This window comes from Stenella coeruleoalba (genome assembly GCF_951394435.1).
Source record: "Stenella coeruleoalba genome assembly, chromosome: 15".
Lineage (NCBI taxonomy): Eukaryota > Metazoa > Chordata > Mammalia > Artiodactyla > Delphinidae > Stenella > Stenella coeruleoalba.
The window spans coordinates 69,050,832-69,069,469 of record NC_137161.1 but is presented as its reverse complement, the minus strand read 5'-3'; the positions used below and the strand labels follow the sequence as shown (position 1 = coordinate 69,069,469).

Here is an 18,638-nt window from a genome sequence, read left to right as displayed (position 1 = left end):
TCCTCTGAAGAGTGCTGAGTTTTGTTCTGGCAGGCAATTATCTTATTGGAGAATCATCCTGATCTTCTACAGTCGTGGCTGCAGGGTTGTTTTAGTATGAATCTGTCTAGGTTTTGTACTAGGGCCTATTCTTTAGGACTTGGCCTTTTAAATGCTGAACTTCAAGCAAACACAGTTCTTTCTTCCCCACAGACGTATAAGTACAGTAAGTCCCCTACATACAAATGAGTTCCATTCCGAGAGCGCATTCATTAAGTCCAATTTGTTTGTTAAGTGCAACAAAGTTAGCCTAGGTACCCAACTAACACAATCGGCTATATAGTACTGTACTACAGGTCTATAATACTTTTCACACAAATAGTACTTGAAAAACAAACACAAAAAACAAAGAAAACATTTTTAATCTTACAGTACAGTACCTTGAAAAGTACAGTAGTACAGTACAACAGCTGGCACACAGGGGCTGGCATCGAGTGAACAAGCAAGAAGAGAGAGTTACTGACTGGAGGAGGGAGAGGAGGTGGGAGATGGTAGAAATGAAGGATCATCAGCAATAGGAGACGGAGGGCAAGCTGCAATTTCACTCACGCATGACGTTGATGGAACGCAAGTTTGCATCTTTGAAAGTTCGCACCTTGAAGGTCTGTATGTAAGGGACTTACTGTACTGATACAACAAAGCAGCCAGGCGCAAAGTGGGGAAAAGAAGCCCCTTACATAAAAATGCTCAATACATCGCTACTTTACAGAAACTAGAATTAACTCTGTGCTATTACAAACCACCTATATTTTTTAAAGTGTGAGAAAGTTAAGTAAATTCAGACATAGCCTCATGACAGAATATTTATAAAGCCATTAAAGTGCAAGGGGAAATGCTTATAATATTAAGTTAAAAAGATCAGGAATCAAGGTTACATAAATAGATAAATTCAACTCTGCTAAAAACAAAACAACAGCTAGAAAAAGAATGGAAGGGAAAAGCTGCCAGAGGTTATCTCTGAGTGATGGGCATATGGGTGATTTTTTTTTCTTTGCCATACTTTTTTAGAAGTTTCCAAAGTCCCTACTAAAAATTACACTGTTTTTAAAAGTGCGGGAGGACAGCAGTACAAAACACACTAATAAACGATTTTTTAAATAAAAAATAACTTAAATGGATTTTGTGGGCTGAACTGCCCAGCTGGGTAAATTTATAAACTAGCAGAAAGATAAGCCCAAGGGGGATGATTAACAACCTGGAATTTTCACACAGGAGACAGTTTGTGACTCTGCCAAGTTCTTTGTTTTGTATGGACTACCTGCCTAAAGCCATGTGTCAGACACATCGATAGGAAGCTTAAGGGCAACTATGACATTAAAGGCCAGGACCGAGATCTAAAATGGTCTCCACTGTCTGGAGAGCCGCCCAAGGGCTATCTCCCAGGGGAAGCAAGGTCAACAAGGGGCAGCTGTAAAGGAGGAATTTGATCAAGATCAAGGCAACAAGAAACACTGAGACAAGGCTCCATGCTCTGTCCCTACGGCCCTACTCTTCCAGGCCGGGGAAATTCATCTTAAATATAAGAGAAGAGAGAAATTCAACCCACAGCTACAGGGGTGTTGGAGAGATATAATGATCTGTGTGTTTAACATCTAGTAAACCTGGTTACAAGTTGATTAAAAAGACAATCATTGGGTCCTTTTATTAAGATGATTACAAGACTCAAGGTCTCTTACCATCCAGCTGAGAAAATTCCACAGTCTTCTAAAGGGCTGTTGTTTTTTTTTCATACATGTGGTTTATTTAAACAGTTCTCCTGGGTTTTGTGCTATAAAAACACGGAGGATATAACAGCTGATTCTCTGGCTATGTTCATGGATCGGATCCACGTATATATATACGTCCCCTAGTTCTTCCTGGGTCAAAAATTCCCGTCAAGACTTATGTTCTCTGGAGACAAAAAAATTCCCCCTTTCTAGGTTAAATCAATACAAGTGAAGTCACCTACCCAGTTCACTTCCTCCTTTGGTGGCCCAGCAAAGGCAGTAATGCTGCATCAGTTGTTCAAGAAGCTCCATTTCATCCAGGAATTCAAGAGACTCTATTCTGTGGAGAGAATGAAGAGACAACAGTACAAATGTATCCAATCAAAGATGAAGGTCATGACCCATGCTTATAGTCATGGAAAGGTGTTCAGGATATACTATGTGAAAAGAAGCAGGCTACAGAATAGTATGCATGGTGTGGGCCCATTTTAAATTATTTTTATTGAAAAGGAGAAAAAAATCCCATAAGCAAAGTCAAAAGTGACAAATGATAAACTAGAAAAAAAATGTTTGCAATAGAAATGACAAGGGGTAGATTCTGTTGTTATATAAAGAGCTGTTACACTTCAATAAGAACATCTTTTAAAACTTATTTAAAAGATGGGTAAAAGACCAGTTCCCTGGCAAGGAAAAACAAGAGCTTTTCAACCTCATTTATGTGAAAAGAAATGTAAATTAAAACACATGAAATGTTTTCAGCTAACAGTTGACAGAGATAAAAAAGGCTGATACATCCTTAAAAATAAATAAACATTTTTTTAAAGGTTGATATACATTTTACCCAGGACATGGGAAAGAGGTGCTCTCCTGCATTACTAGCAGGATGACAAAATAGTATAACCCCTCTGGAGGGCAATTTGACCACCTCTATCAATGTTTAAAATGTACGCCCTTTCATTCTGCAATTCTGCTTTAAGAATTCACCCTATAGGTGTTCAAGAAATCTCACTGCAGCATCACAGCTGCAATGTAGTACAGCAAAAAGACAAAACAAAAAACAAACTTTAAAGTAGAAGAGATGGGTTGAATAGATTAAACACATTCATACAATAGGATACTGTGCAGCCATATAGGGTAGGTTTATATGAATTGACATGGAACCTAAGACCTATCATGGAATTTAAAAAGCAAGTTGTTTAGGAGGTAATGTACCTAGTATATTACTATCTATGTAAAGAAAAAGTGGGGGATATATATGGTTATACATACGTGGACTAATTTTGGAAACTGCAGAAGAAAGTGGTAATGGTGGTTGTCTCTTGAAACAGAAGGTGGCTGATGGCAGTGAGGGTGAGTAACCAGGTGTTTTGTTCTGTTTTCACTCTGTACTACTTTATTCTGGTTACATTTTTTCCCCATCATTTGCTTATATGACTTTTTCCCAAAAATCATTTTAAATGTAAACTTTTAAATATATACACACACAGAGAAACATACGAAAACAGCTCTTTAAAATGTTTTCTGTTGAGATATGCACACACTGGGGCGGTGGGGACAACGCAGGCATTTCCAAAAAGAGTAAAGAAGAAAAATAAAAGGTGATCCATATTCCACTATTTACAGCCGCTGTTAACATGCTGGTATTGCCATTTGTCCAGGCTGTGTGTGTCTGCATCTGTGCGCATGTGCGTGTCCATGCAAGTGTATAGATGTACACGCTTGTGCATGTTTCTGTATTTGTGCTTAGCTCCCACCCTGGCGTGCAGGCCAAAGAGTCACATCTGAAGTAAGAATGACTATCCAAGGAGTACTCTGGTGGCTTCCCAACTAATCTTAGCAGAGGACCTCAAGGCGGGCTTCCTAGTATGAGAAGGAACCAGCATCACGATCAAGGTTCCATCACCGTCATGACCAAGTTCAACTATCAGGACACACTAGACTGTGAAGCTGTTCCCTAGAAGGTGAACTCCGCAAAGGCAGGCATGACGCACAGTAGGCAACTGTTAAATCAACAGGCCTGCCTCCGGTTTCTTTTCATACGGAGTATCTGGCAAGAGCCCTTGACAAATGTAGACACAAACTATGAGGCATCTGCAGAGCTGGGAGGGCTGGTCGGCCTGGGGTGGACAGACCGAAGCCTGTCCCGCCTCTTTACCCACCTCTGTTAGGACAAAGGCTGCTGTTTGCAACGTAACTAAATGCCCAGCTATAGACATTACTTTTTAATTACTTTAAAATTATTATTATCAAGGAAACAACCTAAGTGTCCATTGATGGATGAATGGATAAAGAAAATGTGGTATATATACTGAGATTTACAATGGAGTATTATTCAGCCATAAAAAAGAATGAAATCTTGCCGCATGTGACAACATGGATGGACCCGGAGGACATTATGCTAAAGGAAATAAGTCAGAGAAAGACAAATACTGTAGGATCTCTCTTCATGTGGAATCTAAAAGAAAACAAACAAACAAACAAAACAATTGGTAGGTGCTGGAGGTGGGCGGTGGGAGGGCAGGCAGGCAAAATATGTGAAGGGGGTCAAAAGGAACAAACTTCCGGCTGTGAAATACGTAAGTCACGGGGAAGTAACATACAGCATGGTTATTATAGTCAATAATGCTGTATTGCATATTTGAAAGTTGTTAAGAGTAAATCTCAAAAGTTCTCATCACAAGAAAAAAAAATTCTGGGAAAGTAGTGAAGATTGCTGCCATGTCCTGCCTGCCATTTGCTGCACACGGTGGGGTGTTGCTGCAGGACCTTGCTTCAGATGTGATGGCCTGCGCTATGCAACCACTGGAAACTTCTTGCTCATCATTTGCCTGAAATCTTGGCTTGTGTTCACCTTTTTAAACAAAAAATATGCACCAAAAATGCCCACAAATTCAGCTACTAAATCTCCTTAAAAGATCTTCTTTAGAAGATCTTTTATTCTTTGGACTAACTGTGAAGAAACTGATGGAAGGTTTGTTTATTATGTTCTAAATGGAGTTTTGTTTACTACTCAAAATAAAGTGGTTCTCCTTAAAAAAAAAAAAAAATCCTGTATGTGCAGTGACCGATGTAACTGGACTTATTGTTGTCATTTCACAATATATACAAACATCGAATCATTATGTTGTGTACCTGAAACTAATGTTGTCTGTCAATTACACCTCAATTTTAAAAACTGTTATTAATATATATCCACACATAAATAACAGGTACCACTAAACAGGATGTGGTAACCCTGAACATCTTGACATGTAGAGATAAATACAATCTATTGCTAAGCTTTTGAGAGGATGGTGGTTTACAGATCAATACATGTAATATCACTCTACTGATTCAAAAAATATAAATCTATATACTGATAAATATTTATCTTTATATACACATAGAAAAAGAATACACCCCAGCTCTCTCTGGAGGGTGCTACAGCGCTCACAACTGCTCTATATTTCATGCACTTTACACTGCTCAAAAATTGTTTTAGTAGAACAACGAGCATGTATTTCTTTTGTAATGAGAGGAAAAGTCCACTTAAAAATCCATAGCAGACTTTTCCCCCTTTAGGAGCCCTTGGGCAACGTCATTTTCCTGCTTCTCCAAAACACAGGGATTGTGCAAGATTTCCACTGCAGAGATGTAACTGCTTATTTCAACTAAGATAATCTGTTTGGGCATAAACCTTATCTTGGCTAATAGCTAATAAGTTACTCTCAAGGAGCTATCAATGTTTAATCTACATTAGCAGCAGTTTAACTTGTTTCAAAATAAGTCTAGTTCAGGGTTGAATTTTTTTTTGTTTTTGTTTTAAACATTAAAGGATACAGACAATGATGCCTTTACTTCACAGTTATCTGCCATGGAGCAAACTCTTGCCAATCCCATACCTGCTCACTTCGGCACGAGGTAATTTGCTGTACAATTCCATCATGTCAATGGCTGATGCCGATTCCCACCCACTCGACAGGAGCCGTTCTTTCTAAAATGTGCAGTGGAGAGAAAGGGAGAGGACAACGTGCTGTCATATGACCCGAGACACTCTTCACGCACACAGAATTTCCCTCGGAGGACTCCTCTTTCAAAAGTCCACCGTGGCCACTATCATCTTTCTTTTTTTTTTTTTAATTTTCCCATTTTCTATACTGAACACGCATTCTTACAATGGGGGAAAATGCATACTAAAGTATAATATTTAAAGAGAAATAAAGGAAGAAACTTTTCTATAAGCAACAGTTTTTTAAAGTACCCCAGTGGTAATGTGACACAAGCCATGTAAAAACTAACGTATTTAAATGGGGGCAGGGGTGGGAAGTGTCACTTTAGCAAAAAATTTTCAAAGGTGGGGGAGTGCTGGGGGCGGGAACTATTACAGGTTCCAAGAGCTTTAAGGGATCGATCAGTCAAGTACAAAGTGGGAACCATGTTTGGATCCTGATTCAAATACACCAACTATGAACATTTTTTTAGACGACTGGGGAAAACTGGAGATGAATTGGGTGTTAGGTGCTATGAAGGAGTTCGTGTCAACTTGTAAGGTGTGATAATGGTATCATCATTATCCTGGGGGGTAGAAGGTCCTCATTTTTTTTTAAATTTATTATTTTATTTTTGGCTGCTCTGGGTCTCTTTTTGCTGTGCGCGGGCTTTCTCTAGTTGCGGCAAGCGGGGGCTACTCTTTGTTGCGGTGCGCGGGCTTCTCATTGCAGTGGCTTCTCTTGTTGCGGAGCACGAGCTCTAGGCGCGTGGGCTTCAGTAGTTGTGGCACGCAGGCTCAGTAGTTGTGGTTCGTGGGCTCTAGAGCAGAGGCTCAGTAGCTGTGGTGCACAGGCTTAGTTGCTCCACGGCATGTGGGATCTTCCCGGACGAGGGCTTGAACCCGTGTCCCCTGCATTGGCAGGCGGATTCTTAACCACTGCGCCACCAGGGAAGCCCAGAAGGTCCTTATTGGTAGGAGAGTCACCTGAAGTATTTATGGGGAAAATGATATACTGTCTGGGATTTGCCTTAAAATATTCCAATGACACCACCAACAAAAATTTGGAGCCGGGGGGATAAATCAAACGATAATGACAAAATGTTATTAAATTATTGAAGCTGGCTGATGGAATATGGGTGTTCATTTTAACTATTCCCTCTGCTCTTATGTTGTTTGAAAAACGGCATAATAAGAAGTTAAGATAATAGGGGGTCGGAAATGTAAATCTGCATCTTCCATACCAAGATGGCAGGACGGGGCTTGGATTTCCCCCAGCACGATGAACCAGTAGCCCACGTGGAGCCCTAGCTGCCCGGAGGCAGGCACTCATGAGGGACTCTCACATTCTCTTATCTGTGAAGGGAGGGTGCCCTTTCTCGGTTGGCTAACGTTACAAGAGGATGTCCTGGTCTCTGCCCTCTGACCTGAGACTCTAACGACTTGCAGGTCTCCACTCCCGCCAGGTCACACTGTCGTCTCCGCAGGTTCTCAATCATGATCTGCCCAAACCGGTCATCCATGTTCACCTGGGAAGGGACAGAGGAGGCTGGGCACTGCCACAAGGATCTCTTTGTTTGTTAAATATGCAAGATTAAAACAACATCCTATTTCTAACCAGTCAAGGCTGATAATACCAACTGCAGGTCACAGAATCCTGAGTGCCATGCTGATGGAGTAGAGCCCCTCGAAAGGCAATTGGGCAGTGTCCATCCATTGCAAACACTCAGTCTGGGATCCAACAATTCCACTGCCAGCAACCTGTCCTACAGATAGACTCACACGTGAACGCAAAGATGCGAGCACATTTACTGCAGCATTATGTATGATAGGAAGAATCTGGAAAGAACTTAAATACTCATCATTTGGGGTTAAATTAATTCTGGCATGTTCATATAATGAAATACTATATAGCTGTGAAAACAGGAAAGGAAGATAGATAGATAAACAGACGGACAGATATGAAATGATCCCTAAGATAAACTCTTGAAAAGTAAGGCACAGAGGAATGTGTGTAGTGTGCTCCCATCTGCCTTTAGGGAGAAAAAAAGAAGAAACTCTCTCCACATTTATATATGCGTAGGAAAATTCTGGAATACAGCAAGGCTGCTTCCCAGATTAGAGGCTGAGGTCTTGGGTGGATAAGAGACTTACTTTTCTTTGTCTACCCTATCGAACTATATGATTTTTTGTTTTATTCTGCATGTGGCATTACTTTTTGAATAAAAAACTGGTTTATAAAACATAATTTATATATGTGCACAACTGTCACAAAACAAAATATTATGTACATGGGAATTCCCTGGTGGTCGTGGATAAGAGTCTGTGCTTTCATTGCCGAGGGCGTGGATTCGATCCCTGGTTGGGGAACTAATATCCCACAAGCCGCATGCAGCGAGGCCAAAAAATATATATATATTATGTGCATTATTGTATTGAGAGCATATACACTGTTATTTTGTCATATACAAGGTATCTAAAATTCAGCACTTTAACAATATATGAAGTGATTCCCGGATTCATAAGCCAACACCAGCGCCAACGCTACAAGACAAAATCCAATGTTACTCTTTTTTAGGGGGATGCATAAGGCTTATGTGGCACTAATGATAGGACTGCACACTATTCATTCAGGATACAAGCATATTTGTGAGCACAAACTCCTTCATTTTATTGCCTAGGTTTGAATCCTGGCTTGATACTTAATAGCTGGGAGGCTGTGAGCGAGATGCCTAACCCCTTGGTTCAATAGTCCTCTTACCTGTAAAACTAGGATAGTACTAGTACCCACCTTGAGGGCTGTTGTGATGATTAAATAAGTTAATATATATGAAACTCAAAGAATAGCGCCTGCTATACAAGTCATCAGGTTCGAAGAATGTGCAATAATTATTATCATTACTGAAATAACCATCATCCATGTGGTTTTGTCATTTAACCACTAATTAAAAAATAATACATGTTATGTGAGCAATTGACAAATGTGAGGATGATGATTCTGTACTTGTTAGCAAAGAACTGAATTAAGTTAAAAGTTTATTATTCACAAAATGAAGGTGTTGGGTAGGGTTTAACCCCATCTAAGGACAGCTGTGGTCAACATACTGAAAACTGGCACATTCTCAGGCCTGTTCCAAAGTGACAGTGTCTCTAGTCAAAACTCACTTAACCCATTGTCTCTCATGTGATGTTGACTAAAGGTTTGTTGAATAAAAGAATACAAAAATGAAGCAGAGTGAATGAAATGGTACACATCCGAAACGTGTGGAAACATGGGAAGTGGAATTCCTTTTCCCCCGGTATGGTATCCTGAAAGCAAAGATAGGTCACCAGGATTTATCCACATCAATACTAAAGACCGATGAGGCCAGCTACCATTATATCCATTCACTAGGACAGAAGACTGAGTCTGAGGAATGCCTCCAATTAAACAGAAAAGGAAGAAAAATCAAACAACCAAGAACCACCTATACAGGAACCTGGACTGGGTAAGGGGTGGGAAGGAGGCCAGGAGATCAAGGTCTAGCCTTAGACTTCTTCATAGCTACGTGACATTGGGCAAGGTCCTGTACTGCCCTTATCTGTAATAAAATATAAAAATAAAATAAAATGAGGTAAAAAACAAAGTAAAATCAATAAAGCTAAACTAAAATAAACAATAAAAGTAGCTAAAGTGTATTCAGTGTTTATCATTAGTCCACTGCTGTTCAACATCTCATGAATTCCCATAATAATCCAGAGAAGCAGGTATTCTTTTTTTTTTAATGAATGCACTTGCCACATTTAATCTGAATTATTTAGACTTGAGAGGTAGGTATTCTTATCCTAGGTATCTATGTATCTAGATACCTAGGTACCTAGGTATCTAGGTAGGTATCTCTCTTTATCAGAGAGATCCAAATAATAGCTAACTTAATAATAGCTTACTTAAGAGCCAGGCAATGCTGTAAATGCTTGTGCACCTATTAACTCATTTATTAATTATGAAGTCGGGATATTATTATCCTCACTTTTCTGATGAGGAAGCAGGCACAGAGAGGTTAAGTAACTTGTCCAGGTCACACAGCTAGGCAGCCTGCCTCCAGAGCATGGACTCCCAACCACGAAGCAATTCTGCTCACGTCACACAGTCAATAATAAGAGCTAGGGCCAAGATTCAGATCCAATCTGAATTATTCCGAAGCCCTAAAACATAACCCCTTTCGGCACTGGATCAAAGGAAAAAAACAGGGAGCTCGTGGGTCAAGCTCAGTGATTTTAGAAAGTAGGAAATTTTACATTAAAATCCTGCATTGCTAACCTTTCTTGAAAAATTGGGAGTTCAGGCAACTCCAGGCTCACTGCACATGGTAACACATGGATGGCTGGAACTGAATAGTGGGCACCCCATGAAATGGGACATGGGTGCCCCAGTTCACCACAGTCCCCATCACTCCACACTATATAACACCTAACCAACTGCCTGCATCTGCATCACTACCTGTCTCTGAAGGCATCTGAGTTTGCTACCCCTACACTGATGATAGCCAAAATTCCTTCCATCAAAATCTATGACTTTACAGGAAACACAATGATAAGAACTCGAACAACTTTCTTAAAGGACAAGACAGAAGTTCCAAAAACTCTGGCTAAAAGTTGGCCGGCAGTCAAGAACTCAGGAGTACTACGTCTGCGGGAACCGATTAATAAAGGAGATATGTGAGTGGAGGCAAAAGGAAAAGAGTAAGTGAAAACATTCCGAGGGTGCTCAGATAGAGAAAGCCACCACTGGAGTCCCAAGCAGAAGGCAAGTTTCTCGTGCTTCCTTTTACCTGTTCGTAGTTTATGAACATGGCAGTCTCAAAACTCTTGGCTGCCCACTTGAGAAGGTTTGTAGACTGCTCCGGAGTCATGTAAACCAGCACACACTCAGCTATCAGGAGGGTTGGCAATCTTAACGAAAGAAAAAAAAGGCACATAAATATGTTTTCACCAAAACGGGACTCTCAAATTGCATTCACATTACAGGCAGGGCACTTCATACCCCAGGAAAACCAGAAGCACTAGTTTTCACATAAACAATCAGTGCACGGGGGCCCAAAGTTTTACACTGTAAAAAGGTGAGCAATCAGCAATGAGTTTTGTCTTGCTGGTGAAAATGTGTTAAATGTGTGTGGTAAACTATAAAAATAGCTAGAGTCTTCCCTACTGTGCACCCACAGTGCGGCGATGTGAACCCGCAGATTCTCCCACTCAGGAGGTGAAGCTTATTTCCCTTCCCCTGGAATCTGGGTTAGTCGTGTAACTTGCTTTGGCCAATGGAACAGCAACAGACAGGATACAAGCAGAAGCTCGGAAATGACTTACACACTGGTGCTTGCTCTCTTGCTGCACTTGGAAACCTGAAACCACCATGTGAATGAGCCCAAGCTAGCTCACCACTGGAGGGGAGGTCCTGTGGCTGAGAATGAGGCAGCCCAGCTGACCTGCCCACTGTCCACACACGAGTGAACCCCAGGGCACATCACCTAAACCTGGCCCCCAGCAGACGAGCCACCCACCTAAGCCCAGGCCAGGTAAAGACGGCTATATGGGAGTTTTTTGTATTATTTTTGTAACTTTTTTGTAGATTTGAATTATTTAAAAATGAAGTTAGACATTTTTACAATATATTTTCTAAGAGGTAGCAATTAGCAATATTAAAAAAGAGGATTAATATTTTTCAAAATATAAGTGAAAGAAAAGCAAAGACAAGACAGTCCATAAAGGAAAACAGAATACAAATGAAACCACAAGGAGGAATACACAATTCGAATACTTGTTTCAAAAATTGTTTTTCATCCATTTTATAGATCTCCAAAAGCAAGGCAAACTTCCCTGTCAACAGCTAGCCCAATTTATACCCAATTACTTCCCTAACCTTCCAGCACATCTGCCAAAACAGATGGTTACTGCAACTATAGTTAGAGTCAGAGGCAACTGACTCAGGGCCTATCACGTGCCAATTCCTGTTCAACTGTTTTTGCATGCTGTTACTTGATCTTCAAAACCACCTTGTGAGATAGTTTTTAGCCCAGTTAATAAATGAAAACACTAAGGCTCAAAAAGATTTAAAAAAACAAAAAAAACCACTCCCCCCTATCAAACAACTAGTGAGCAGGAGAAGTAAGACAGAAACCCAGGGTGAGATTCTAAGACTCGTGCTCTCCTCATTCTGAGAGGGCTCCAGGCCCATCGGTATCAGCTTTAACCAATCTACTGCTGACTTCACACACCCATGTGCCCCCAAGAAATCCAGTGGTGTCCTTGAAAGTTAAGACTTCCCTTCAGCTAAAAGAAAACACACTACTTGCTCAACATCGCTAATTATCAGAGAAATGCAATTCAAAACTACAGTAAGGTACCACCTCACACCGGTCAGAACGGCCGTCGTTAAAAAGCCTACAAATAACAAATGCTGGAGAGGGTGTGGAGAAAAGGGAACCCTCCAACACTGTTGGTGGGAATGTAAGTTGGTGCAGCCACTATGGAAAACAGTATGGAGGGTCCTCAGAAAACTAAAAATAGAGAGAGAGTTGCCATATGATCCAGCAATCCCACTCCTGGGCATATATCTAGACAAAACTCTAATTCAGAAAGATACATGCACCCCTACGTTCATAGCAGCACTACCCACAATAACCAAGACATGGAAATACCCTAAACGTCCATCGACAGATGAATGGATGAAGAAGATGTGGTACATATACACAATGGAATACTACTCAGCCATAGAAAAGAACGAAATAATGCCATTTGCAGCAACATGGATGCAACTAGAGATTACCATACTAAGTGAAGTAAGTCAGAAAGAGAAAGACAAATACCATATGATATCACCTATTTGTGGAATCTAAAATATGGCACAGGGCTTCCCAGGTGATGCAGTGGTTAAGAATCCGCCTGCCAATGCAGGGGACACAGGTTTGAGCCCTGGTCCGGGAAGATCCCACATGCCATGGAGCAACTAAGCCCATGTGCCACAACTACTGAGCCTGTGCTCTAGAGCCCACAAGCCACAACTACTGAAGCCCGTGAGCCTAGAGCCCGTGCTCCGCAACGAGAGAAGCCACCGCAATGAGAAGCCTGCACACCACAATGAAGAGTAGCACCCGCTCGCTGCAACTAGAGCAAAGCCCATGCACAGCAACGAAGACCCAACGCAGCCAAAAATAAATTAAAAAAAAAAAGGGCACAAATGAACCTATCTATGAAACAGAAACAGGCTCACAGACAGAGAGAACAGACTTGTGGTTGCTAAGGTGGTAGTGGTGGGAGGGACGGACTGGGAGTGTGGGGTTGGCAGATGCAAACTGTTATATTGATATATAGAATGGATAAACAACAAGGTCCTACTGTATAGTGCAGGGAACTATATTCAATATCCTGGGGTAAACCATAATGGAAAAGAATATGAAAAAGAATGTATATATGTGTATAACTGAGTCACTTTGCTGTACAGCAGAAATTAACACAACATTGTAAATCAGCTATATTTCAATTAAAAAATAAATTTAAGAAAACACACTACATTCTGCAATCAGTGAACCACCTAAGGGTCTCCCCAAAGGAAAAAAGAAACACAAATACTCTTTACAGTGTATTGACCTTACTTCTGAACACCTGGTGAGACAGACTCAGACAATAAAGCTGGAGTGACAACACTGGGTCACGTAGAGCTGTCCCTGACATTTGAGCTGGTGGAAATGTAAATCCTAAGAATAACAACCTGGTTGATGATTCTAGACTAAACACGTAAGCAAGAACTTCAAAATGTAGAGGTAACAGCCATCACTGTGCTGAAGTGTTAGGAAGACCACTTTAACCCCCTATACTTCCCACCCCTCCATCGCCCAAAGCTCACCTGTATTTGCACCTGTCCTTACCCTCCTTCCTGCCCTCTCAGAATAGAGAGTGTTTCTCTTCCCTCATAGGCTAGTTAACCTCAGTCCATGCTCTACATACTCCCTTCCCTCTCCTCCAGCAATGATTTCCCTTGTTGCTAATTTCCTTCATCATTTGCCACTGATTCCTTGCCTTCAATTTAAAATAACTTTCCCTTTCCCTTACCTGCCTTCCAAACCTCTCCCTTGAGTTACTCACCTCAAATATCCTTGAAAGTGTCATCTTCACCTATATTAGACCAGGTGGATATGCCTTTTCCTCCCACTAGCTCTTTATCTATTTGACCAGCGTCGCTGTGCTAAAACCCCACATCTCGCTCCCCTCCTCTGCCTCCCAAAGGTACCCACTCTCAAGAATTTGGTGTGAACCCTTCTGGTCCATTTTAAAAATACTTCTGTTACGTATATATGTAATCATGAAAATACAGTATTTGGGGGGGTTTGATTTTACACATTTGGTATCACACTCTGCAATTTAATTTTTAAAAAGTCAACATTAAGTTTTTGAGCTCTCGCTGAAGTCACATGCATTTTACATAGCATTCATCCATTCTCCTCCTGATGGACGTTTAAGTTGTTTCCAATTTTCTGCTACTAAAAACAGAAGCTGCAATGAACATCCTCCTTGTACATACATGTAGACCTTCTCGGGGGGACACACCCAACAATGGAACTGCAAATTCATATGGTACTGACAATTTTACTAGATAATTCCAGATCATTCCTTGCAATGGTCACACCAAGATCACTCCCACCAGTGGTGGATGACCATTCCTTTTCCCCCGATATCCTTGCCAACACTTGATACTGTCAGACTTTTACATTTTTGCCAACTTGGTGGTAGTAAAACAGAATTTCATCTGATTACTACTTAAGTTCAATACCATTTTAATATGATACCCTCTTTCCTCTTTGAGCTGCCTGGTGATCTATCCTTTGCCCATTTTTCTACTGGACATTTTAAAAATAGTAGGTATTCTTTATATACCCTGGATGCTAATCCTTTCTTTATATGTTACAATTATATGTTTCTATGCATACAATTATCTTCCCTCAAACTTATATTAGTAGTCAGTATTTTACAAAAGCAATACAGGTGGTTCTCATGGGAAAACAGACTCAAGGAACATTGCTTCTCAGAAAATTTCAGAAAACTACTCTAAGTAGCATTGAAAAAAAAATGGTACATGTTATCATGCTGTACCTCCAACTGGCCTTATCTCAAAAAGAGGTTAAAAAAAAATCTCACTGTGTATTCATGTTACATTTCTTTAGTTTCTCTTCCAGTTCATGTATATCTCGGAGATCTGCTCCAATGATGGCATATCTTGTTGAATCCAATATGTGCCCATCTGTAAATGTAAGAAGAGATTATAATTTCAACAGAAATTGATCAAGAAGAGATTATAATTTCAATGGATGTGACTTTTTCAAAACTAAAGTAAATGTATTTTTTTCTCCATTATAAAAATGCATGCTCGCGCTTCCCTGATGGCGCAGTGGTTAAGAATCTGCCTGCCAATGCAGAGCACACGGGTTCGAGCCCTGGTCCGGGAAGATCCGGACATGCCACAGAGCAACTAAGCCCGTGCTCCACAACTATTGAGCCTGCATTCTAGAGCCCGCGAGCCACAACTACTGAGCCCGTGTACCACAACTACTGAAGCCCGCACGCCTACAGCCCGTGCTCCACAACAAGAGAAGCCACCACAATGACAAACCCGTGCACCGCAGCAAAGACTAGCCGCTGCTCGATGCAATTAACGAAAGCCCTCGTGCAGCAATGAAGACCCAACGCAGCCAAAAATAAATGAATGAATGAATAAATAAATAAATAAATCTATTAAAAAAATAAAAATAAAAATCCATGCTCATTATGGGAAAAAAAATCAGGTAAGAGGGTGAAAATTAACTAAAAATCATACCTTCCAAAGACAACTATTAGTGTTTTAGTGTATAACATTCTAACCTTTTTTCTCTGTGCTTAAACTCCTATACACAACACGGACACATCCTCCCTCTCTTCCTCTCTCTCCCTCTCTCTCTCTCCCTCTCTTTCTCTCTCTCTCTATCTCTCTCCCTCTCTCTCTCTCCCCCTCCCTCCCTCCCTCCCTCCCTCAAACGTGCGCACACACACATACGCACACACCCTGCACAAAAAAAGATAATGGGGTCACCCAATACTTGTTCTGAAAGCTTTTCCTATTTAACAATAGTATCACGGACATCATTCTCTATGATTTCACCATGCTCCACGGAATAGATAAAACAACTTACTTAGCCAATCGCTCAATATTAGACAGGCAGTATTTCCAAGTTTACTCCATCTCAGGCGAACATCCTTGTATACATGTCACAAAGGACTTGTCTGTCCAGTTACGCAGGTTATGATGAGAAGAATTAGGAGATCAAAGAGTAATAAGCCTATTTAAATATTGGTACCAATTGCTCTCTAAATGTTTTGTCAATTTGTGAGCTATTATGTTTAAAAGAAAATAGTTTATGTACTAAAGTATTTACAAATAAAATATTTCCTTTAAAATACTCCACCAGAGGTTGGATGGAATGGTATGTATAGTAGTTCTCAAGCTTTGGCAGGCATCAGATTCGCCCAGAGGGCTTGTTAAAACAGACTGATCAGGCTCCAGCCCCTGAGTTTCTGATTCAGATTTTTCAAAAGTAGAAATCTGTATTTCTAACAAGTTTCCAGATGGGGCTGATGCTGTTAGCCTGGGACTACACTTTTAGAACCACCAGTACAGATGAAATGAGACTGGCAATAAAGTTAGGCGATGGGTGCATGGAGGTTCATCAATCTAGTCACATTATTTTTGTGTAGGCCTGAAATTCTTTTCAATTTAAACTCTCTATTTTTAAAAATAGATTATAATAAAAAAAAGAAATTAAATTGCTTGATTATTTACCTGAAGCACTGTTCACTCAACTTCCTCAAAGTACAAACCACGGAAGAAGCTGGGACATTCTACAGCCATCGTTTGTCATCGCTAAGAACTCAGGTACTCTCCCAAATAGTTCTAATTATTCTTGGATAGGGACAACTTAACATGCCGTAGCTTTTATCCAGGACATGGTTCCCAAGATGAAAACTCTCTTTGGAGTACACCTGCAGAGGAATGGGCTTTGGTCTCAAACATCCCTGACAGCAAATGTCTACTCTGCCAGTTCCTAGTCGTATGACATACTGCTCATGCCTACTTTTAAGTATAAAATGCATACAATGGCAACCTCATATGGTTATGGCTAAGATGAAGGGCAATGTCAAAGTGCTGAGCTTCATGGATCCCAAACTGTACTGAGGTGCCCTGGGGCGGCACAACCAACTCACAAGGGCAGAACAGGATGTTTTAAATTTTTGAGGGAAACGCAGAGATACTCAACATGCACCAGACACAAGCAGACCATCAGCTCGAGGCAGTCATAGTTTCCACAGGAGACTTCTCTGCACTCCTTTTAATGACACCGTATCTCTGCAAAGCTGATTTCTCAGGTTTGACTGTGATGAAAAAGCCACTACTGCTCAAACATCATTTGCAATATTGCAAGAGGAACAGGTGGTAGAGTCCAATCTGGCTCCCAGGCGAGGTCATAAAGGGCCCGACAGGAGCACATATCCCATTAGAAGTAACTGTGGTTATTTAAGAATGAAATTAAGAGAGTATTTGTTCTTAGAATGTAAGTGGCTTTTTTTCAAATGACCAAAAAGTTGTTAGGACATAAATACTTACAATGCTTGAACCCAACTTATTAATAAACAGAACTGCTGATATGTTTTTTAACCTAGAGTCATCATGAAAAATATACTGAGGCACTTAGTAAAGGAAAGTGGGCACACACTCCTTGGCCTAACTCAATGGTGGTACATCGTGGAGGTCTTCTGTGAAGACCAGACCACAGATGATTAAATCCGGGCAGGTGCTGAGAAGCTCCACACAGATGAACCCAACTCAAATTGCCAAGCTGCAGGATTGTGAGCTAAACAGACGGCTGGTTTTTTTTTTTTGTTTGTTTGTTTTTTGCGGTACGCGGGCCTCTCACTGTTGTGGCCTCTCCCGTTGCGGAGTAACAGGCTCTGGACGCGCAGGCTCAGCGGCCATGGCTCACGGGCGCAGCCGCTCCACGGTATGTGGGATCTTCCCGGACCGGGGCACGAACCCGTGTCCCCTGCATCGGCAGGCGGACTCTCAACCACTGCACCACCAGGGAAGCCCCAGACGGCTGTTATTTTAAGCCACATGCTTTGCAGTGGTTTGTTACAGAGCAAAAGATCATATAGACTTTAATTATCTGCCTCATTCAGCTCACACCTATGAAAGGCAGGAGAAAGTGGAAGATTTACACAATGTAACATGGTAGTTACACACACACACACACACACACACACACACACACAATCCACAGGGCATACAGGTCATGATCTCTTCCATCACCTCCAAGTCAGCATTTCAAGAGAGACGTGTTCCTATGTGCTACTGACCTGTAGTGAGTCCCATCAATCCCATTCATTACATGTCTTCAAAGACAGACTTATTATTAGGATTGCAAAGTGTTCTTTTAGGTCCCCAGATTTTCCTAGAACATTCTAGTTTAAAAATAAAAAAGCTGGGATTGACATGTACACACTGCTATATTTAAAAAGGATAACCAACGGGGACCTACTGTATAGCACAGGGAACTCTGCTCAATGTTATGTGCCAGCCTGGATGGGAGGGGAGTCTGGGGGAGAATGGATGCATGCATATGTATGGCTGAGTCGCTTTGCTGTGCACCTGAAACCATCACAACGTTGTTAATCGGCTATACTCCAATATAAAATAAAAAGTTTAAAAATTTAAATTAAAATAAAAAGCATTGTAAAATAAAGACAGCCTCAGGTGGATTTCTGGACCACACAGGAGTTTTGCTTGTTTGTCTGTCCATCTGTCCACCCACGAATACTTACTGAGCTCTCATTATGTCCTCGGCACTGAGTCCTGGGAAGAAACT

The 18,638-nt window shown here is 41.0% G+C and overlaps 1 protein-coding gene across 2 annotated transcripts in view; it reads right to left on the bottom strand.

Annotated features, from left to right (window-relative positions):
* The window catches only part of LCMT1 (leucine carboxyl methyltransferase 1), a 64,105-nt gene that overhangs the window by 11,487 nt on the left and 33,980 nt on the right, over positions 1–18,638 (bottom strand). For both annotated transcript variants that reach the window (XR_013831569.1, XM_079944798.1), the window contains exons 6-10: positions 14,884–14,986; positions 10,524–10,644; positions 7,140–7,241; positions 5,627–5,718; positions 1,988–2,085 (exon numbers count right to left, since the gene is read on the bottom strand). Coding sequence is in view for 1 of the 2 variants with exons in the window: in XM_079944798.1 (XP_079800924.1) it covers positions 1,988–2,085; positions 5,627–5,718; positions 7,140–7,241; positions 10,524–10,644; positions 14,884–14,986 (516 nt within the window). In the remaining variant the exon portion in view is untranslated. The remainder of the gene's footprint in view (positions 1–1,987; positions 2,086–5,626; positions 5,719–7,139; positions 7,242–10,523; positions 10,645–14,883; positions 14,987–18,638) is intronic.